The sequence below is a fragment of the Anomalospiza imberbis genome, chromosome 20 (assembly GCF_031753505.1).
Source record: "Anomalospiza imberbis isolate Cuckoo-Finch-1a 21T00152 chromosome 20, ASM3175350v1, whole genome shotgun sequence".
In the NCBI taxonomy this organism is placed as follows: Eukaryota; Metazoa; Chordata; class Aves; order Passeriformes; family Viduidae; genus Anomalospiza; species Anomalospiza imberbis.
Genome location: NC_089700.1, coordinates 7,892,736 through 7,914,392, shown reverse-complemented (window position 1 = coordinate 7,914,392; position 21,657 = coordinate 7,892,736). Strand labels below are relative to the sequence as shown.

At 45.9% G+C, this 21,657-nt stretch overlaps 3 protein-coding genes across 10 annotated transcripts; 1 reads left to right on the top strand and 2 right to left on the bottom strand.

The window, feature by feature from the left end:
* Positions 1–668: 668 nt before the first annotated feature.
* On the bottom strand, positions 669–14,360 carry SHPK (sedoheptulokinase). Of its 6 annotated transcripts, XM_068210561.1 has the most exons (8): positions 9,797–10,179; positions 9,499–9,764; positions 8,182–8,323; positions 5,688–5,871; positions 4,385–4,537; positions 3,169–3,344; positions 2,867–3,067; positions 669–2,107 (listed from the first exon to the last, which is right to left on the bottom strand). In XM_068210561.1, exons 2-8 carry the CDS (start codon positions 9,664–9,666, stop codon positions 1,713–1,715), a joined length of 1,419 nt encoding a protein of 472 aa, XP_068066662.1. In that variant the 5' UTR covers positions 9,667–9,764; positions 9,797–10,179; the 3' UTR covers positions 669–1,712. The 6 variants fall into 6 exon arrangements, with proteins under 6 accessions (XP_068066662.1, XP_068066666.1, XP_068066663.1 ...); XM_068210565.1 differs by lacking the exons at positions 9,499–9,764; positions 9,797–10,179 and adding an exon at positions 14,238–14,360; XM_068210562.1 differs by having other exon boundaries at positions 5,703–5,871; positions 9,499–10,181.
* Positions 10,186–16,949, top strand: CTNS (cystinosin, lysosomal cystine transporter). 3 transcript variants are annotated; one of them, XM_068210570.1, is made up of 11 exons: positions 10,186–10,201; positions 10,548–10,621; positions 11,407–11,485; positions 12,020–12,104; positions 12,189–12,292; positions 13,191–13,322; positions 14,050–14,149; positions 14,244–14,363; positions 15,410–15,580; positions 15,784–15,901; positions 16,246–16,949. In XM_068210570.1, the coding sequence occupies exons 2-11, from the start codon at positions 10,558–10,560 to the stop codon at positions 16,374–16,376; spliced, it is 1,104 nt and encodes a 367-aa protein (XP_068066671.1). In that variant the 5' UTR covers positions 10,186–10,201; positions 10,548–10,557; the 3' UTR covers positions 16,377–16,949. The 3 variants fall into 3 exon arrangements, with proteins under 3 accessions (XP_068066671.1, XP_068066670.1, XP_068066669.1); XM_068210569.1 differs by lacking the exon at positions 10,186–10,201 and adding an exon at positions 10,238–10,370; XM_068210568.1 differs by lacking the exon at positions 10,186–10,201 and having other exon boundaries at positions 10,419–10,621.
* A 250-nt stretch (positions 16,950–17,199) lies between these two features.
* On the bottom strand, positions 17,200–21,615 carry TAX1BP3 (Tax1 binding protein 3). The gene is made up of 4 exons (XM_068210571.1): positions 21,474–21,615; positions 19,365–19,484; positions 19,004–19,081; positions 17,200–18,785 (listed from the first exon to the last, which is right to left on the bottom strand). Exons 1-4 carry the CDS (start codon positions 21,510–21,512, stop codon positions 18,648–18,650), a joined length of 375 nt encoding a protein of 124 aa, XP_068066672.1. The 5' UTR covers positions 21,513–21,615; the 3' UTR covers positions 17,200–18,647.
* Between the last annotated feature and the right edge of the window lie 42 nt (positions 21,616–21,657).

Below are 21,657 nucleotides of genomic sequence, written 5' to 3'. Positions count from 1 at the left end.
CCAGAGGTTTAGCAAAGCTCTTTACAAGAATTGCAGTAAGTTGCTGTTGTTTTTCCCTCCCCTTTAATTGCATTTAGTAATGGATATTCTTCTCCAGATTTCCTCTTCATAAATACACTCAAATTTGCAAAAAAAAAAAAAAAAAACCACAACAGTACCCAAACCACCAGATAGCAATTGTTTCTGGGGGTCACTGTTTCAATTCTTGAATTTCAATTCAATTTACAAAACTTTGTAAAATATGCCACAAGCACCTTTCTGGACACCTTTCTTGGGTGGTTGATTTAAAGATAAATATTTCAACAAGAAGCTGATTCAGAACAGAGTTGAGGAAGAACCAGTAAGTCCTAAAGCCTTTTTATTGTTTCATGTTTCTCCTATGTTTTACTTAAATTATATATATATATATGTAACAGCCTCTAAATATTAATGTTATGAGGAAAAAAACCCCAACTTATCTAATCCTGGATGGATTGAACACCTTCAAATATTCAGAGCTGTGTCATATATTGCTAAATATATAATTTACATAAGATCTTTTTGACAGAAACTAGTCTACAGAAACAGCTTTTCCAGAGGATGTTAGGCTGGGAGCAACCCCCCAACTTCCTGAGATTTTGAGTAGATTATGAAATTATTCAATGACATTATCTGTCTTTTGTTTTGTAAAAGGTGGCTGTCTCTCTAGTTTTGCTATCTATCCATGAATATATAAAAGAATTATGTATTTACCTATTTAATAGCAAACTAATTATACTCCTTAGATCTGTGGTACTCAGAGTAACAAGTCTCTTTATTAATGCATAAATATAGATTACCAATAGGCCGGCCCTCAGCAGCATCCAAAATGCTGCAAAGGCTTTTGATGCAACAGCATCATCAGCTCTTGCCCGTTATTCTATAAAAATGAAAGCAGACTTGCTGATAAAAATATATGCATAAAAATGCAAGAGGGAAAACAACATATAACAAATTCAGGCTTTTTCCAACACCTTTAGTCTACATTTTCTCTGTAATATGCCAACAGTTCCCTAAACATGACATGGAATAGAAACGAAGCCATCTCTGTAATTAAGATCTCAGAACTCAGCACAGCTTTCTCACCATAAAAATGTCAGTCCTGATGCTGATAATGAGCAAGAGAGGATTCCTTGTCCATATTCCAGTGGAAATGTGCTTCCTAGGAATGAAACTGTATGCAGATAACATGAAACATCTTACTTGCTTCCCAATGCCATTTGAGCAAAATAAACATACATGTAGACAGAAAAGTATAAATGTTTTAACATTAAAAAAAGGACTAGGAGAAGAAAGAATTTCTAAGGGCATAACATAGGGGATAAAACTTGGAAATTTTAAGGGAGTGCACAAAAGCATCAGACCAAGTTATAGACAGCAGCTCATCTCTCCCAGCCCTTTCCAACATATTTCCTACCAGGAAAATGAGCTTTGCAAGAAGTGTCTTTTTATGCAGAAAGTTAATGGATCTTCCCCAGTCACTCAGATAAATGTAATGTGATAATTACTTCTCATTTCACAAATGGGAATGACAGAGCAACGAAATGTGCAGACCCAGGAGAAGCAGACATTAAATGCAGGGGTTTTGTCCCAGTGTAATGAGTGAGAGTGCATGTGGAATAAAGTGAAAAAAAACCACTGTAGAGTCAGGAAAAAACCAGAAGCTGCATCTCAGGACATTCCAAATAATGACTTTATTTACTATGGAACATCACCATAGCTGCCCCCACAGCAGCATCCACATCCTTCCCGTAAACCACAGGGAATGGAAAAATCCTCTCCACTTCCTGCCTCAGCACCTCGTTCCTGGCAAGGGCACTGCCACTGCCCAGGACCCTCCTGACCCCCAGCTCCTCCAGGTGCTGCACAGGTAACATGGAGCACAGGTTCTCCACGAGGCCACGGCACAGGGCTCTGGTGACATGGCCCAGGGACAGCTCAGAGGCACCAATGCTGCTCACTGATGCCAGCAGCTCAGGAAGGTGTCTCTCTCCAAATATGGTTGGGTGGACTGAGAGCTTGCTGTGCTTTTGGGCCAAGGCTGCTTGGATTATCCTTGGGTAGATGGCAGATTCCTGAACCTGAAATCCTGCAGATGGGAAATATCTTGTTACCAATGTGAAAGGGTCTGGTGTATCTCACATGTGGACACTTACAATAGACACTGATGCACTTGTTCAGCAAAATATTGGATATCTTTTTCTGTGCCCCAAAGGTAATTGTGTGTCCAAGATTATGAGCCATAATTGTCCCATCTGACTATCCAGAATGTGCAATAGCAGAAACTTTTTCTGATTACAGCAACTGCCTTTCCTGACAGTAACAGCTACTCCTCATTGCCTGTACTGCTCCACAAAACAATGTCTTTAAAGGGACTAACAGCAGGGTTCCGATTCAGTGGCTAATTCCATGTGAATGCAACATTCACCTCGAGCACTTACTGAAAGAACAATTTCAGAGCTGATTTCTGTACTGCAAAACCCAAGAGATTATTAAAAACCCTGTCAACGCCATGCTTAAAGCACTTAAAAGATATTCCATGAGTTTGAGCCTTAAAATCCATTTGTGCTGCAAAATATGCACCAAAAGGACTCCTTTGGACTGCAGTCACAGAAAATTACAGGCTGCTGTCCTCAAATCTGCCAACCTTGCCTTTTGAAAATCAACTTGCACAAAATAACTGTGTGCTTGAAACAAAAGAAGGACTAGAGGGAATATGAATGTGGAGTCCAAGCATGAATGTCCCAGCATGATGGAACAGCTCTAGGCTTGTCCCTTTGATTCAGCTTCATTTTACCTTGAAGATCAACCTCAGTTTTGTGCTTCAACTCTCCTTGAAATGACTTACCCAGCTCTTGTGCCCACTGTGCCACCATTCCCACAAAAGTTGCAAGCACATTCCCTCCATTGAGTGATGCTGCCACTGCCAAGTAGTCACCATTGAAGTAGGGAAAATAAGTGACAGCTGAGGAAGGATCTGGTGCCTCTGGAGGCTGGAAACCCAGGGGCATTGAGATGGTCAGCTGAGCAGAGGTGCTGATATTAAGAACTAAAACATGCACAAAAAAGAAAAAAAAAAATCAGTGTTTTACTAAGTTACCCTGAAGGAGAACAATGAGAAAAACAAATTAGATACCAAAATGACCATACCTGCATCAGTCCTCTCAGTCAGACAGGAATAAACAGAGCACTGGAAATCTCCCAGAGCAATTCCCACTTTTGCTCCTTTGGGTATTCCATGCCATGCACAGGTTGTCCTGCCTGCAATACTGCCAGGGTCTCCCACCTCTGGAAGCAAGTGGACAGGAAAGCTGGACTTTCTCAATCTGAAAGCAGAACATTATTGGAATGAAGCAGTTTGGGAATGTGTGGCATTACTACAAAAAACTCTTTGAAGTCAACAGATGAACCTGGCCACACATTTGTGGCTGCTGGATTTATGGATGCTTTCACCAGTTTAGAAAGCTTTGTCTTGGACAGGGGCAGAATTCCAGTCCAGTGGGCTGGGTAAACCAGTCTGGAAGAATAAAGAGTTTTCCTTTCTATGCAATCTGAGCACCTGAGATTATACGTTGCATGTTCAGCAAGTTTAACCTACTGATGTCATATGGACAAGCAGGTCCAGGGTGAAGAGACAATCACAAAACCAGCAAAAAATGCAGCTGTCAAAGAACTTCAGTTGTCATGCAATTAGTAGTTCACAGCAAAATCATGAAGAGTTAAGTCCAACAAACTCCTTACACAATCAGCTGCAGGTGCTACAGCAACACCACCACATTAGTAACAGTTCAGTCAGCAAAATACAAATTTCTGTCACTCTTTCATACCTTGATGAGAAGATCTTTCACCTTGGAGTCCTGGCCTAACCTAAGCCCTGAAATATATAAGGCCTTAGCACTCAGCCCTGAAAGAGCAAATCATTAAAATAAATAAGTAAATAAATAAACTGATTCCTTCTAAGACTTCCTGTAGCTTAATAGCTCTTAAGTATTATCACAAGTAAGTCTTAGAAGTTATGAAGCTCAGCTCAGAGAACTAGAGTGTGGTAACTTTACCATAGCACAGGTAATGCTGTGGCTGCACTTGTCCATCCCACCCCACCACAGAAAGGGAGAGAGCAGCTTGGAATCCCTGATAAGTCTCTCAGCTCTGCTGTTTGTAGGTATCTTTAAAAATACTGGGCCAGATTTTATCAGATTAAACAGAGCAAACTCTCAATAGCTCTTCAGTACAGGCCACAATTGATTAGGAATAACTTTCAATCCCTTTTTATCTGTAGCACATCAACAGTCAGGGCCCAAAGAGGTGCTCACACTGCCTGACACAGGCAGTGCACAGACCCCACTGAAATGGCCTTAGCACTTACATGTCAGTATTCCAGCTCTTGTTTCTGCAGTTGAAATATCCCCAGCTGGCAGCATTCTGGACAGACATGAGTGGCTTCTTCAGATCACACAACATGGCAACCACGTAGTCCTGGATGGTGCCAGCTGCATCATAAGCCTTCAGAAAATCTGGACTTTTAAACAAGATGTTAAAAAAAAAAAAGGGGGTTTTTGCTTTAAGGCAGTGAGAGAAGACAACTTTCATTGTTAGGGAGGACTTCAGACATGTGGGTCCATTTAAATATCAAACAGTCACCTCAGTGATCAACCTGAATTTTATTGGTTTGTTTTTTTTGTTTTTTTTTTTTAATGGAATTTGTAATCCAAGCTGCAGCAATATTTATCTGCAGATGGAAGATGGAGAGAGGGCAGCTTTAAGGAATGGGTTGTCTAGGTTCAAAAGCACAGCATCAAAAAAGTTACCATGAAAGTAGTAATTGTTTGTGTGAAATAAAACAGCACTTTGTTGATCCTGGAGCATTACTGAAAAATAGGTGAATTCCCACTTGCTCTGGGATCCACAGATTATATGAATGGAAATGTACCAAATGTGAAGCAAAACAAAGCAGCTGGACTCATGACTTATGCAGCTCTAAAGATCACACCATGCTCTATGTATTTGCTGGACACACAGTGGAAAAAAACAAGATCTAACAGAATTTTCCCCATTTATTGAACCTGAACTCATTGCAGAGAAAGAGCCTGGCTCTTTGGGAAAGATGAAACTGAAGAGCAAATCTCTCTGATGCCAAATCGTGAGTAATTATATCCTCTGCAAACACATCGCAACAAAGCAAAGCGTTTGTGTCACCCCATGAGGATCTGTCTCAGTGTCTGAGGAAGGAAGGAACTGAAATTAATTTAGAGACTCTGTTTTGGCATCTGGCAGCAACCAGACCAAGCAACTCTGTTACTGTTTTAGGCATGTCTGTACTTTCCACAAAGCAGCACAAGGCAAAATGACAGTGTTCAGACTGCACTAGCAGAGCTCCTCTGAGCCATAGTATGGCCTAGAATTTATCTATGGTATTTTAAAGCTTCTGTTCCTATATGGTCAAAAGCTTATCCTTTTATTAGTGATCTGTAGTATTTTTACGAGGTCAGAGATTAATTGCATATAGTTTATATTAAATACTGCCATTTTAAATATTCTTTGACTACTTAATTAAGATTATGATTACAGAGAAGCACAGCCCTCAGCCTGTAGCAGCATTAACGTGCTACAAGAGTACTAATTGTCACATAAATTCAAGATGAGATACAGCCTTTGGAGCAGCAATGTACCTGTTGTTTGAATACCAGAAGACTGTGGCACATCCAAATCCTGTAGCCAGGCTCACATGTGACTGAGGCAGAGGAAGGGAAGTGAGGAAGGTGGGGCTGCAGCGGCCATCCTGCCAGGTGACCAGGTGGCTGACCCTGTCTGGCTCAAAAGCAGGGCCTCTGCCACTCTCTGACCACTTGCACCCTGAAATCAAAACAGAATTCAAGAAATCCAGTGACTACCTGCAGCACAACCTGCCTGGCATTCTTCATTTCTGGACACACCTGATGATTTGTGAAATATATCAGAAACAGAGCCAGTAGAAACTGTAATCAATTAGTCTTAGTTTCCAGCCCTAGATAACATCATAATGCAAATTATCCTTTGTAACACAGAGAATGCTATCCAAAGCCTTCCTTCTCTTGAAGAAAGATATTAAAGATACAACTTAAATAACAGGTGAGCCTCAAAAAAACCATGAAAGAAAACACCTAACCACAGTCTGCTATGGGAGGTGAGGAGCTGGCATAAAAACCTCAGCTGGGATGTGCCACATCACCACCTGGAGAATGCTCCCTCAGTAATGAACTGCCCAGGATGGACAGCACAAAGCTGCATCACCTTTGGAGCCCAAGCAATAAGAAACCTGGATCTGTGAGTATTAAGCAGTGCAGTGCAAAGGCTTTAAAAATAAAACCCTCTTGTATTACACAACAAAGCTTCACCAAAGGTAGGACAGGGTTTAATTCAGAGTTTAATTCAGTTTCCCAGTCCAGCACATTCATTTTGAGCAGAGAACACCACACCTTTGAGGAAACCTTCACATTCTTTCATTGAAGAGGAGAGGCTGGGCTCAAGCACTGTTTGCCTGCACATTCCAGGGCACAGCTCTGACCTCTCCCAGGCCACCCCTGGACACAGGGCAGGGACAGGACAGGTCACTCACTCTGGAACTGAGGCAAACTCTTGGGTTTTGGCCAGGGAGCAGAAAGTCAAGAGAAGACACTCAGCTTCCTGACTCACAGAAGTATGGCTTAAAAAATATAATTCTTGGGTTGGATACAGGGCTTGGAAGTCATACTCACACAGTAAAAAGCAGCCCTGAAGGCTGGGAGGTGCCATGAGAAACATGCAAAGTAAAACACATACTTTTTCTTGTTTCCTCAATTCCCTGTTCTATCAAATCTGTTTGAACTGAATTTCCAATTGGCTTGCTTTTCTCATTTTAAATGGATTCTAAGAAATATTATTAGTCATAAATCTAGCCCTAAAGGACACTGTTAAAATTTTTATTTGTGTCCCAAAGGTCCTGGATTCACTTAGTCCACTCAAAACAAATGAGAGCAAACACCCTCTTTCACTTGATAGAAATGAAACTAAAGTAGCATGTGGCTTTAGAACATAAATTATTTACCAATATGACATAAGAATCTGTGCCTATGAATACACAAGGCTTTGTTATGCAGCTCCTGGGACAGCTGGAAAGCAACAACAGCTCCTCCAGTCCATCAGCCTTTGGATTTCTATTTTTCTAATAATTTTTAGTATTTAAGGTCAAATTACAGCCAGTAATGAATAGTACAGTGCCTCTTCAAGCAATTAAGACCCTGACAACTTCTGACAGGCAGTGACCAGCACTTTTGGGAAATCTGCTCTGTGGTTTACAATACATCTTCACTTCATCTGCATTAAGTCCTGTTATAATAAGGCTTGTACAAGTGTCCAGATGAGCACATTACAGGGTTAAGTGAAAGAAGACATGGACCCACATTCTGGAAGCCTTAGACTTCAGGAGGTCTATAAAGCATTAGCCAAGAAGATAATCCATCCCTATCTCACAGAGCTGGCAATCCAAGGCCTGGATTCTTCAAATATCCTCACTACCACACGGATTATCTGGGTATTTGTACAACCAAGCCCCACATGACTACCTCACTGCAGCTGACTTTGTTTCTGAGGTCCTGGCAAGCAGCTGAGCATCCACAATCCTGACCACAGTCCTTATCCAGCTCCTAATAACAGAAGCATAAGCAACAAAATGAATGCAGCATGACATCTATGTATGACTTGCTAGGGAAAAAAAATTTCTTGGGATTTTGGGGGAAAAAAAACAATTACTGAGATGCTGGACAGCATCTAGGTAAGGGTTTTATGAGGTGAATAAAATCCCCTTGCAAGTTATTCACATGATGCAGAAGTTCTTTCAAAGGGCAGCAGATAGCATGTGATGAAGAAACAATTAACAAGGCACAAATATGGTATTCCTCCTTTATATTAATAATTGTGCTGAATCTGCAGGGATGTCATTAGGCTAAATCCTTTATAATTAACTATAGTGAGTAGCTGAAATTTCAGTTAAAAAACAGCAAAATTCCCATAAGAGATCTTCTGTTAATTCTGTTTTAGAGAAGATCAAAGTGATGCAGCAGTTTAATCACAGAATCATTTCCCTGTTGCAATTCAATTTTCTGCATCATAATACTCTGAGTAGGAATGTTAAAGAATGAATGTTACCTTTATCACTTTTCCAAAACACAACCCCATGCATTTGTCCAGAAATACCAATGTGGGTGACTTGCTGAAGCTGCTGCTGAGGCAGAGCAGCAAGGCATTCATTCAGTGCTCTTATGATTTTCTGGACATCCTGCTCCATTCCCTGCAATCACAAAGGATGATCCTGAGCATGAAGCCATTAGGATTCACTCAGTGTATTTATTAAACAAGGCTGCTTTAGTCAGAAGTGAAGCACAGAGTTCATTTAGTTTAATAGCATTTATTAGAGTAATATTCACTACTAAACTCTAACAAGAAAAGAAAAAAAAATTGCAAAAAACCCCGACAAACTCACAAAAACTAAAAATCAATACTAGCAAGTTGAGCCTCTTAAACTGAAGGCCAAATAATTTTTAATTTCCTAAATAACCACACTCAACCATAATTAAATCCACGACCACTGGCTACAAGCTTTCATTAATTCACCTTATCTACTGCTCTTCATTTTCCTCACAAAGAGAATTATCCATGAGTTCTGACAGGTGTGCAGTTTCCCCTGCCTCCTCCTAAAGCTCCTCCCTGTTTACTCAGTGATGATTCTGATGATGCTGATACTCCATTTCTGGATATTCTATTCACAGAACCACCCAGCAAACTGACCCACCTTTTCCCCCCGGAGAAGCTTTCACACTTTCAAAGGTTCAGGTTACTTTGTGACAGACCATTATGAAGATTACAAAACTATTGCAACAGAGTCTACAAATCAATGTGAACTTTGTGCATAGGTACTTCAGGCTGCATAAATTGGCAGGAGGAGGGCTGGCCTGTTTGGTATCCTTGGTATCAGAAACAGTGCACATTTTTTATGATTTTGATTCATCTATTTTTTTTTTAGATTGACCAACACAATGGATGTAAAGAACTTTAACAGGAGCACTCGTTCCTGGTTATTTCCATGGGGAGTTTCCAGTTATGATTCCACCTCACAATGAAGTGCAAAATAAAATACCCTTCTAGTTGGCAAGTGGTAGCTGTTTCCTGACTGGGAGTGTCAAAGATAAGGTGGTGGCTCATGGCAGAATAGTTTTAGAGCGTCTTAGGCAATTCTTCAAAACCTGGGTCCTTCTGAAGTCGAGCAGCTCCGCTTGACTTCCTTGGAACGGCGAGCAGGGTGTGTTTTAATTCTGCTCTTTGATATCCAGACACATGCTGCCAAACTAGGCACCAAAACAACCCAGGAAAGCCACTGCACCCTGCCCAATGTACCAAACAGCACAACCACTGCAAGGCAAGGCCGGTGTCCTGCAATTTCCCTCAGCACTCCCTGGCAGCCCTTACCTGCGGTGCAGCTCCCGGCCTATCGCTGTGTGCCCGCGTCTCCCTGGAGCAGCTCTGTGCCAGCGCCAGCCCTGGCTCTGTCCCTGGCAGCAGCGCTGCCTTCACCGACGTCGTGCCCAGGTCAATGCCCAGCACACAGGTGGGCCCAGGCCCGCCCTCCGCGGCCATGAGGGGATGGCTGTCACCTCGCCCGGCACAGACAGGCGGAACAACACCCACCAGGCTGAGCCCCAGCCGGCTCCCGGTGCCGCCCGAGCCCCACACGGCTCCCGGTGCCGCACTGCGAGCTCCCAGGGACGGGGCAGGAGCGCGACCTGGACTTCGCCCTCAGGATGAAGGGGCTTCCCTGCCCTCAGCGCTCCCCGGCCACTCTCCCTCCACTGTGACAGTGACAAACCGCCCCTTCCCCAGCTGACCTGCCCTGCTTTAAACTACGCTTTTTATCAAAACCAAACCACCACGGCGCCGAGCCCGCCCTGTCCCCCCGCCGCCCTCATGGAATGGACCCGCTCCGCCACACCCAAGATGGCCCCCGGGGGCGGCCGCAGCAACGCGGTGGGCGCTGGGCGGGGAGTCCATAGGCGATCGCCTCACGTGAGAGCTGAAAAGGGAAGAACCGGGACGGTGCGGGCACTGAAGGGGGTGGGTTGCTATCCGCTCCCCGGTACCGCCGCCTCGGCAGCGGCGCGTTCCAAAGCACCGGGTACCCCGCTCCGCCGGAGCGCCGGAGGAAAGGGCGGCAGGACTACAAGTCCCAGCGTGCACCGCGGCGCGCCGCCAGCGGCGAGGGTCTAGCGGGGGCGCGGCGGCTGCCGAGATTTGTAGTCCCGCGCGTTGGGGTGGGGCGGGTTCGTCGCGGGAGCAGCGCTGAGGTAAAGATGTGCCCGGGGCGGGGAGATCGGTGCCCTCCGACGGGAGCTGGGGGTCCCTCGGCCGGGCTGGGGGCCGTGGTGCTGTGGAGGAAGCTGTTTGCCGCGGCTTCCAGCCGAGGGGATGGGCTGTGTGGCCGTGTGGGTGCTGAGGAAAGCTTCTCTCTGCTTTTTCTGCAGCTTTTCCACCATGAGGGCGCGATACCTGCTCCCCGCTCTGCTGAGCGTCTCGCTGGCGCTGCTGGGGCCTGGCGGTGAGTGTTTGGTCAGCCCAGCTTGGACCCACAGGGCTCCAGACCAGAAAGAGGTGGAGAAGGGCAGCTCTTTAGTTATCCCATTGCATCTCTCCAGGGATACCTGTGCCACGCTTCCCATCAGCTCTTCTCTCACACGTTTCCACACATTACTTCTTGTGCTTCTGCATTGTACTGAGGCACTGGTTGTGCACTTCGTGCTCCAAAATCACTTCTGCAGATTGAATATTGCCTGGGGTGCAGTCGGTGATGAACTGGGGAGCTCCTCTGCACGGAACTTCTCACAGACACTGTGTAATATGTGGCTACAGAAAGAAAAAGGTGTCTAGGCCAACCTGTGCAACCTGTATCTCTCTCTGTTTCTGTAAATGTACAGTGTCTTGGACGTCTGGGTACTTGGATTGAATTTGTAGCCCAAGAAACAATTTTTATATTAAATTTGGGGCATTTATGACTCCCTAGATCACCAGGATCACATCAAGAGCCAGAGTGGGTTTGCAGTACCCTATAACCGTCCCTTGGTATTTAAAACATTCAAGCATTTAAATTACTTCTTTGCAACATGTTCAAGTGACAGTTATTTACTTCTCTTTTAAAGTTGTTTGACTGCCTTGAAATAAGCTGTACTCCCCCTTTGCTTTTTATTATGTGAACTTATCTGAATGATCTGTTACTGCAGGGACCAATGGGTAAAATGTCTATGGCACAAAAAAAAGTAGGTTGTTCTTCTGAAGGAGCTGTTCATATTAATTGAGATTTGTGGAGGTGTTTTTTCTCCCCCACAGATGGAGCCATTGTGTTGTCAGTCCCTGAAGTGGTTTCTCTAGAAAGTGGAAGTTCAACAAATGTCACTATCTCTCTGAGGTAAAATCATGATTGCAGCTTTACTTTCGCTTTGGAACACTGGCTGTCCCCCATAAGTGAATTTACAGTTCTTCCCTTTCTAAAAATTGATGCTTAAGAGAAACTTGCATTTCCTAGAAGGATCACATCTTGGACAAATGCTCAGTGGAGTTCTTTAGGAAAGCTGTGCAGAACTGTGTCACTTGGAAAGGTTTTATTTGTTTTGTTTTGTCTTTCTGCTCTAATTTCTGTCCTTCGTCACCCCAAGTACATCGGTAATGAGCACCAGGATAGGATAGGACAGGATCTTTTGGTGACTTTGCCACTTGTGTGGAAAAGAGGAAAGTACAATGTGGACATACCACCATCACTGGATCAGATAAAAGAACCAGTGCAATACTCTCACAGTTTGGTGCTGGTTCCTCTGAGTATGAGGCAGGTTCTGTTGTGTGTGGGCTGCTCATTGCTGTGAGGATTGAGCAGATGCTCCCCTGCAGCCCCAAAGCAACCTCTGAGCTCAGGCACCAGCCTAACTTGTTTTTTCTGCCTTCTCAGGGCTCCACTAAATGAGACACTGGTGATAACTCTTAATATTTCACACTCCTCAAAGCACAGCACCATTGTTGAACTTCCTGATGAGGTGAGCGCACAGACTCGTAACCTTATGCAAAAAGCTCCTGCTATTATGGTGCAACTCCTTTCTTCTCTCTGCTCTGCCTTGCAGGTACAGTTCCCTGCAGGTCACACTAAAGCAGCCTTCCAAGTGAAAGCAGATGATGTGGGACAAGTAACAGTTTACCTTTATCCCAATAATTCCAACTTAACTGGGTGAGAAACTGGTTTCTTTTTGTTCTACTTACTATCCTGTAGCTTCCTAAAAATTGGGGTAACTATTCCTAGGAGTTAAATGGGACATGGGTGGGATGCAGTTGAGAAGATGTGGTAACCCTGCAGCAAATCCCCAAGTACTCAGATAAATAGAGGGCACAGAAGCTGAGTGGTGTCGTAGATTTAATTACAAGATGACGGAGTTCTCATGGCTCCTTAGTCTGGTTTTAATTATGCCTCCCAAAAGTATGAAGATTACATGACAGCTTTTCTGCTGATGAGATCAAGAGTTCCTGTATGACAGCATTTGGCTGTCAGTGTCCAGTGGGATGCTGTTCTTACTGTGCAGGATTTGTTCTGGACTTCCTGGGGTGCGTCAGATAGGGGAGCCCTCTCCTCACAGATGCCAGTTCTCCCTCCTAGGAACAGCCTAGCCAGATGGAGAAAACTGGATTGCATTTGCTTGTGGCTCAGACATTACTGAGCAACAGGGTACTCCTGTTTTACTTCCTTGTTCTGCTTCTGCTTTTGAGACTCGAAGTGAAGGCAGAGGCGAGCACGTGGAACGCTCACAGGGCAGCATGATCACAAGGGTGAGGAGTGCAGCTCTGCTCTTGCCTAATAGACCCTGTGCTGAGAGACTGGAAGCCACAGGCACAAAGTGACCTTTGGGAACATTCCCATGGTAAAAGGATAGAAAGAAAACACTCAGGGAGTGGGAGGTGTCCCAAACACAACAAGGTCACAAATGAAAAGGGGAGCAACTCAGCTGAACCCAACTGAATTTTTATTGTCTTGTCTCAACACCTCGACTCCGTTTCCTCTCTCAGAGCAGAATATGATAAAATGTCCTGAAAAAAAATATTAATTAACTGATTCTTCTTGCATTAACCATCAGGCCTAGGATTCAATTTCAAGTGATTCACAGCATCATAGTGAGATATGCTGATGAGGTGATTGGCTGGATCTATTTCATCGCCTGGTCCATCTCCTTTTATCCTCAACTCTTTGAGAACTGGCGACGGAAAAGGTAAAGGCATGTGTTTGCAAGTCACTAAAGCACTTCTGCAAATCATGTTCATAACTTCAGTTACATCTGTCTTGGTTATTGGGAATTATCAGTGGAAAGGTGGGGAAAAAGGCAAAGGTAGGGTCTGAATAATTTCAGCCCCAGTGAGATTTTATATGGGCATGTTAGAGGTAAACCAAGTGCATCCTACAAACACCTGATCCTAAGATTTGGCATCCAATATGTATTTGTGATAGAGAAGACTTCCCCATTCCTTTTGGTGCTATGTTGTAAATCATCTGGCTGAGGCAGCTGTGATAATCACTTTCAAAGATTACCAGCCTTGAGAGCTGTTTCTCAGACACCTCCTTGTAGTGTCATCATTAGGCCAGCTCCCCTTGAGCTAAGTGACTCAGAGTAGGAACATTATCATATATGAAAATGAAACCATTTGATCTGGCAGTGATGCACTTGTGCTTTATGGATTCAGGCTGGAAGGGCTTTAACAGACAGGCTGAGCTCATGGAGGGGTGCAGTTAAAGAGCAGAGACACAAACTGATCCATGAGAGCTCTGTTATTTCACCCAGCTTCCTGATGAACTCACAGCGTTGTATGGTCACAATGCCTGAAGCTTTTGCTTACACCAGAAACTGCTATAAATCAATACATTCCAGGGTCAATTTGTCCCTGGAACTGCCTGTAACTCTCCTAATGCATGTTTTTCTTTTTTTTTTCCCCCTTCTCTAGTGTTGTTGGACTAAGCTTTGACTTCATAGCGTTAAACCTTACTGGCTTTATAGCATACAGTGTGTTTAATGTTGGGCTCTTCTGGATTCCCTTGATTAAGGTGAGCATGATTCTCTCTTAGCACATCCTGAGGGGTGGGTATGTGCAGAAGGGAGTTAAGACACGTGGCTGGTTTTGCTTTCTCTTACCTTTAGGAGGAATTCCTGGTCAGTTATCCCAGCGGGGTGAACCCTGTGGCCATCAATGATGTTTTCTTCAGTCTCCACGCAGTAGCCCTGACCCTCCTCACCATCATTCAGTGCTGCATCTACGAGGTGGGTCTGGGTGCTGGGCTCACCTGTGGGCTCTGCCAGAGCTCCCTCTGCCGGGCACCTCCCTGCTCCATTTGGGCTCCAAAATCCCAAATTCCCTGCACTTCCACCGGCCTTTCCAGGAGCCAGCCTTCACAGTCCAGCTGCCTTCAGCTTTCCTGAGCAAACCTTATCTACTTCAGCCTCGTGGATGTTCTGAGCTTATAAGTAAACTCCTTAGGGACTCAAAATAACTGAGGCAAACAGCCAAGTTCATAAAGTTCCCAAATAGATCTCTAGCCAGCACATAGATTACAGCTCTTCACAGCACAAATGCTTTGCTGTTTCTTTGGAGCATTCTTCAAGCTATGATAGGTCTTTAGATACTCCCTGCAATTCAAACACAGTTTTTTCGACTGCTTTCCTAAACCAGCTGTAAATGCCCTTTCTTAATTTTCACCTTTTCAAGTGAGACTGGTTGTTACAGTCAAGTGATTCTTACTTAATCCCATTGATTGTTTCAGTCAGGTGGTTCTTTGTTTGATTTTCATTGTAAAAGCCTCTCATCTGAACAGGCCAATTTTCTCTAGCTGGTAACTGTTTCTCTCTTGGGGTTCTTCCTCTGGTCATGCTAAATCTAAAACTGTAACAGCCCATCTATCATCATTGACAGGTACTACAGAATTTTCTACTGAAGAATTAGAAAGCAACCATAAATCTTTTACCATAATGGTATTATCAGCCTTTTGTGCATACAGGAACTCTTGATCTCATCAGGTTGAATTTTGGAGATTTGTTACAGATTATGCACCATAAATACTCAAGAATACTGTTCCTCCTTGCTCAGGGACAACAGTGTTTTAAATTATTGATATGAGTATTGCTCTTCAGCTCTTGCAAACCTCCAGCTGGTTTCTGTAGCACTTGGTTAATTTTAAAATTCTCCTTGTGGTACCAGCCTGACTGGTAAAACAGGTTTGGAGTGTAGCATTGCAAGGTCCTGAGCAAACTGTATCATTGTGTCTGTGGATGTGTGACCTGGCCAAAATGTATCTGTGTTTGTATTTCAGAGAGCAGGTCAGAAAGTATCCAAAGTTGTTGTTGGACTGCTGGCACTCGCATGGATCTTCACCTTCACAACGCTGTTCCTGGCTGCAGCTGAGGTGATGACATGGCTGCAGTTCTTGTTCTGCTTCTCCTACATTAAGTTAGCAGTCACACTGATAAAATACTTCCCACAGGTAAATCTGAATTATTCTGCTTGCATTCCATGTCCCTGCTACCCTAAGCCTGCAGTGCATGTTCTTGAAAGTGTGAAGAGACTAAACCACCAATGATTATTTATTAATAGTGAAAAACCAGTAGAATTGTACTGAAAGCTGCTTGAAATTCAATCCCAAATGCCTGTGCATGGCACTCTGACTGACTTCTGTCACACTCCCAGGCCTACATGAATTTCCGTCGGAAGAGCACTGAGGGATGGAGTATTGGAAATGTGTTATTGGACTTCACTGGGGGAAGCTTCAGCCTTCTCCAGATGTTTCTGCAGTCATACAACAATGGTAAGCCTGGAACTGAGGTGCTTAATGGGTTGGGAAGTCCCACTGCAAAGCAGATATAAAGCAGTAGCTTATCTCAGAAGAATGATATTTGTGCTGTGTTGTGGGGAGCTGTTCTTATAGAAAGGATAAAGGATCTGTTCATATTCCCTCAAGATATAAAATGAAGTAGCCATCCTGAAGAAACCACAGGAACAGTTATTAATTAACTTTGCATAAGGTGTGCACTGCAGTCAGTCTTGGTTGTGTCTGAGCAGTCCAAGTAATAGACATGAACTTCTCTAAAAGGTCTTAAGACAAGACTGCACTTGAGGAGTCAGAATTAACTCTGGTTTTGTGTTTGACAGATGAGTGGAGGTTAATCTTTGGAGATCCAACCAAGTTTGGCCTGGGTGTCTTCTCCATCGTCTTTGATATTGTTTTCATGGCCCAGCACTACTGCCTGTACAGGAGACGAGGGTATGAACCTTGTGAATAACATCACTTGTGGAGACTAAAACTTTAAACTGAACTTGTCCCTACCCTGTCTGAGGGCTTTCAAGATTCTTGCTGCCAGTTACCAGAAATACTGATTCTGATCTCTGTCACTTGATCCTCTCTGGGCTGGAACACAAAATGTTGCCTTGCCAAGCACTGGCTGCCAGATGCCTTAAGGACAGCAAGCTCTCAGCTGCACATGGGAGACTCGTGCCTGATGGAGCTGCACGCACAGCTCAGAGGGAGCTGTCCAAGCAATACATGGCTCTTTTTTCACCAACCACAGGGAAGAGAAAGACCAAAGAGATGTCTTTCTGATTGGAGGTGAAGCACAAAGAGCAGAGTTCTGTCTTCCAAAAATCTGAGATAATTTTTAAGCAACCACTTAGTATCTTTAAGTAATGACTGAAGGCTGTCTGTGGATCCAAGTGCTGCTGCTGACCTTTCCCAGACAGCTCACAGTCCACCACCACTCAGGCTGGCCACAGTGGTACATCACAATAATGGGGTTGGTAACAAATGCAGAAATATTACAATTTGAACTCTTTATTAAAAAAAAACCTAAAAAACAGAAGCTGTATTCTTATTTCACTGAAAGCTCTTTCAAAGGTGGTAAGACAAGTAATTAGAAGGGAATCTGTGCATTTATATTGAATGCTTAGAACCTAAGGAAAACTAGATCCCAGGTGAGGTTTGACAGTTCCCCACCAGTGAAACCAGACCTTACTGACCTCGGTAGTTCCACAATCTACTCTTGAGCCAAAAAAGGTCACAGCTAGAGGCACCCAAGTGATATGGCACTCTTAAATGTAAGGAGAAACAGCTCAGGAAAACCAACTTTGTTTTATTGTGTGGAAAATCAAGTGAAAAAAGCAGTACAAATAGCAGTGTATCTTTATAGTAACAAAAATAACTCCAACTTGAAAGACTTAAAATTTACTACTGAATCCTTAAGTTACAAAATACCAAAGCAGGATTGTAGTAATTCCAGAGATATAAAATTGGTAAGTAGGCATCTGCTGGTGTGCACAGAACAGACTGAGATGCATCAATCACAACGTACATGGCACAGCAGTAAGGTACTGAATAAATTAGTCTGCCACCTCCTCGTGCTTTATTTACAACAGCTTACCTCAAGGCTGCTTAAAGAAACTTTAGATATGTATAGATCAACTGAAGAGGATTAAAAACTCCAGGTTTTGGATAATTGTAAAGCTAACTGGCTACCAAACCACAGGATGCTAGATCATGGACTTAGGGTTGCAGCAAGAATCTTGAGTCCTGTGGCATGTTGATACTTCTAGTATCCTACTAGAAGTTTAAATTTGGTCAAGAGGCACTTCTGCAAATTACTAGCGTAGTCATCCCTTCCATCCAATAAATCACTGACTTAAGCGAAGTCTTCTAAAAGACAAACCAAAATCCCTCCCATTTCAAGTCTGTTAGAAGTGGAATGAAGGACTGAAAACTCTACAGCTACGAGCAGCATTTCTGGTAGGTTCAGGAACATTGTTTTGTTTCCTGCTCCATATTCCTTTCAATTAAACTCAATTCATCTGATGGTACAAATTGGGAGTAAGGAGAATTCACGTTTTACCCTGCCAGTGAGGTTGAACTGTAGTGTCCATGAAGTTGTAGTGTACTTCACAGGCATTAAGCTAACACTTGTGTGTTCCTCAGTTGTTTCTTGCCTGAAGAGGCTGCATTGTCCAGGGAATCTTTGCAGGAAACTGTAATGCCCCAAACCTTTCAGCCACTCTCTATCTTGCACACAGTGAAGGATTAGTACAGTGCTCCTCCCCACAGCACTGTGCAGCTCTTAACTCTGGCATTTGCATTTGGTAGCAATGGGGGGGACAGGACAGCTCCCTTCTAAAAGCTTAGGCACAGCAAACCCTCTGGGGTCTCCCATAGCAGAAACCACAATTCCTCCTAAAATAGGAGGCTTTTGTGCTACAGAAGAATCCTGTCCAAGTTAAGGCTTTTCCAGTTGCTCTTAGATAACTTGGGTCTGTCCTGTCCTGAAAGCCATGACTACTGAAGTCTTGCCATGTACCTGCAGGTCAGACTTGAGAGAAGCACTCTGCTGCGGGGAGTATTGTTTTACTACTGCCAGTTACACCAGAAGAAGTTAAAATAAAAAAAGTAGTGTTTACCACAGGTAGGAACATGCACTCCTTCCAGACAACCTATTTCAGTCTAATAGTTGCTTCTTTCTTTGATACCAGTCTATACATCTCCCTTCCCACCCCCTCCCCAGCTGGATGATGGATTAGGACATCATGGATTGCTGCACAGCCTTCTGCAGGGACTGCCTGGTCACCAGCAGCCGTACCACCTCCTCATTCCTTTTGGTCAGCCTCTTCCTGGCCTGGTCATGGGTCACCATTGTCATATCCCAGCCATTCACCTGGGAAAAAAAAACCATAAAATAAGGCAAATGCAGGGACTCACAGGTGTCCTGTAACTGTTCTATCAGAACCACATAGTGGATATGGTTTTATGCCAGCTCAGTTTATTTATAAACCTCACAAACTGTCCTGGGAAGTACCCAGAAGATTTTTTTCCCCAGCTTCTCTGCAGGGTGCAGCTGGTACTACATCAGTACTGTCTTATCTTGGTGCTTACCTGCATTATCTTATCTCCAGTCTGGAGTCCTGCAACTTCTGCTGGGCCTCCCTGTGTCACCCTTGTTACATAGATACCCTGGGAAAAAATTGAGCGTTCATTTACTAAATGTGGGAGGATTCAGTACTCAAGGGCCATTTTACTGACAACACAGAAAAACTCTCTAGTGTACTATGAGATTTTAGTTAAAAACAGGCTTGTGCAATGTTGGAAAATAGAAAAGGTGGAGTCACTTGAATAACTCAGTCTGCAAGTGATAATGGGGCAAGAGAGTAGCTGTGGAAGAGAGCAGAGGGCAGATGATGACTTGGGTATCTCAGCCTTTGGGAGAGGGACTTGCTACAGAAGAAGATTCTCTGACCTTGTCAGTCTTGTCTTCGGAGAAAGGATTCTGAGTAGGGTCCTGATCAATGCCACCCCCAATGCTGAATCCCAGAATCAAATTGTCACCTTGACGAAGCTTATGTATTTCAATTCTTTGCTGGAAAGAGAAAGAGATCAAATAGCATTGTGACAAGTGGAAGAAATCTCAAGTGCATTTCAGACACTGATACTTCAGATCCAGTTAGACTGTTTTTCACAGAGATCCCACGACACAGCCCAGCCCCTCAATTACTCAGAACTGTCCTGCCTGCCCAGGAATAGAAGGGAACAACACTAAAAGCAGAGCAGGTCTCTTTAAACATGACTCATGCCTTGATAACCAGCAGTTACTCATGACCAGCCTCATCTTGCTCATTATCCACATGCCTTATGTTCCTGCTAGTCCTATCAGCAGAAATAACAAGCTATTATTAGGATGGTTCTTTTTCAGGATAACTTTGGTAACCCAGGGCAGGTTCCTCACTGCCGGATGCACAAAGGCATCTGACCAGCTTTGTGCATTATGTCAGCATTGTAGAAATGCCAGCTGGTGCAATTCCTGAGCCAGGGTGAAAAGCCACGGTCTTAACTGACACAAAAACCTCTCAAAAGGTGCTTCGACCCTATCTAATGGAAGATGTTCCTGCTCATTGCAGGGGAGTGGATGAGATTATTTTCATGGGTGCCTTCCAATCCAAACCATTCTGTGATTTTCCTCTCACAGCCCTGTCACACAGACCCTGAACTTCCCCACTGAATTCCAAACTCCCTGGATTCCAAACATCCGTGTCCTCAGCCGGGGCCACCCACCCAAGCACAACCCCAGTTACCACTGCAGCCAGGGGAAAGCACAAATCCCTCACTCGCACTGCGTGCTGATTAAAGCCATTATCTTACTTTAAAAGCTCTGCTTCCTAAACCCCACCCAGACGAGCAGGTGCTTATCCTGCCCCTGCCCTCGCAGAGGGGGATCCGCACCGAGATTGGGCTCGGCTGCCGCAGGGTCCCGGTACCGGGAGAACGCGCGTCTCTCCCTTCCTCTTCTCTCAAGCAACGCCCGAGCAGCCCCGGCCGGGGGTCGGTCTCTCCGCCCGGCGGAGTTTCCCTTCAGTTCTCCCACCCGGTATCGCGGACGGAGAATGTGACAGCCCACGCACCGGGGAGCGGCTGCCGGGGCGGCAACCGGGGCCGGCGGCGCTGCGGACAGAGCGGCCGCGCCCTTCGCCCGCGGACCGGGACTGCCTGGGCACCTCCACCCTCCGACAGCCCGCAGGGCACCGCCGGGCACCGGCACCGTCACCCGTGTCCCCGTCCCTGGCCCGCACCCTTCGCCCGCTCCTTCCACGCACCCGTGAACCGGAGCTGCCCCGGGACGGCACCTCCGCCCGCGACAGCTCGCAGGGCGCCCCCGGGCACCACCCGCATCCACCTCTCCATCCCCGCCAGCAGCCCCCGGCACGGTATCCCCCGAATAGCGGTGACCGGCTGTCCCGGTACGAACGCCGTGCCCGCCCCTCCCGTGCCCGCTCACCACCACGGCGGTCACCGGCTGTCCCGGTACGAACGCCGTGCCCGCCCCTCCCGTGCCCGCTCACCACCACGGCGGTCACCGGCTGTCCCGGTACGAACGCCGTGCCCGCCCCTCCCGTGCCCGCTCACCACCACGGCGGTCACCGGCTGTCCCGGTACGAACGCCGTGCCCGCCCCTCCCGTGCCCGCTCACCACCACGGCGGTCACCGGCTGTCCCGGTACGAACGCCGTGCCCGCCCCTCCCGTGCCCGCTCACCACCACGGCGGTCACCGGCTGTCCCGGTACGAACGCCGTGCCCGCCCCTCCCGTGCCCGCTCACCACCACGGCGGTCACCGGCTGTCCCGGTACGAACGCCGTGCCCGCCCCTCCCGTGCCCGCTCACCACCACGGCGGTCACCGGCTGTCCCGGTACGAACGCCGTGCCCGCCCCTCCCGTGCCCGCTCACCACCACGGCGGTCACCGGCTGTCCCGGTACGAACGCCGTGCCCGCCCCTCCCGTGCCCGCTCACCACCACGGCGGTCACCGGCTGTCCCGGTACGAACGCCGTGCCCGCCCCTCCCGTGCCCGCTCACCACCACGGCGGTCACCGGCTGTCCCGGTACGAACGCCATGTCCGCCCCGTCGCCGCCGCCGCCCGAACAAAAGCGCCTCGCCCGGCCCCGCCCCCCGCTCCCCGCCAGCCAATCCGACCCCGCCCTTCTCTCCACGCCAGCCAATCGGGAGCCGCCCCGCCCACGGCGCACCGCCCGCGCGGCC

Excerpts from the sequence above, each read along its gene's own strand:
- SHPK (XM_068210560.1), bottom strand. The coding sequence starts at position 9,666 with ATGGCCGCGGAGGGCGGGCCTGGGCCCACCTGTGTGCTGGGCATTGAC. Across the intron at positions 5,872-8,181 it reads GTTTTGGAAAAGTGATAAAG|GGTGCAAGTGGTCAGAGAGT; the intron begins GTAACATTCATT and ends TTTTGATTTCAG. Across the intron at positions 4,538-5,687 it reads TTCTGGTATTCAAACAACAG|TCCAGATTTTCTGAAGGCTT; the intron begins GTACATTGCTGC and ends CTTGTTTAAAAG.
- CTNS (XM_068210568.1), top strand. The coding sequence starts at position 10,492 with ATGGGCTGTGTGGCCGTGTGGGTGCTGAGGAAAGCTTCTCTCTGCTTT. Across the intron at positions 14,150-14,243 it reads TCTGGATTCCCTTGATTAAG|GAGGAATTCCTGGTCAGTTA; the intron begins GTGAGCATGATT and ends TCTTACCTTTAG. Across the intron at positions 15,902-16,245 it reads TCTGCAGTCATACAACAATG|ATGAGTGGAGGTTAATCTTT; the intron begins GTAAGCCTGGAA and ends TGTGTTTGACAG.
- TAX1BP3 (XM_068210571.1), bottom strand. The coding sequence starts at position 21,512 with ATGGCGTTCGTACCGGGACAGCCGGTGACCGCCGTGGTG. Across the intron at positions 19,485-21,473 it reads AGCCGGTGACCGCCGTGGTG|CAAAGAATTGAAATACATAA; the intron begins GTGAGCGGGCAC and ends TTCTCTTTCCAG. Across the intron at positions 18,786-19,003 it reads CTGGAGATAAGATAATGCAG|GTGAATGGCTGGGATATGAC; the intron begins GTAAGCACCAAG and ends TTTTTTTCCCAG.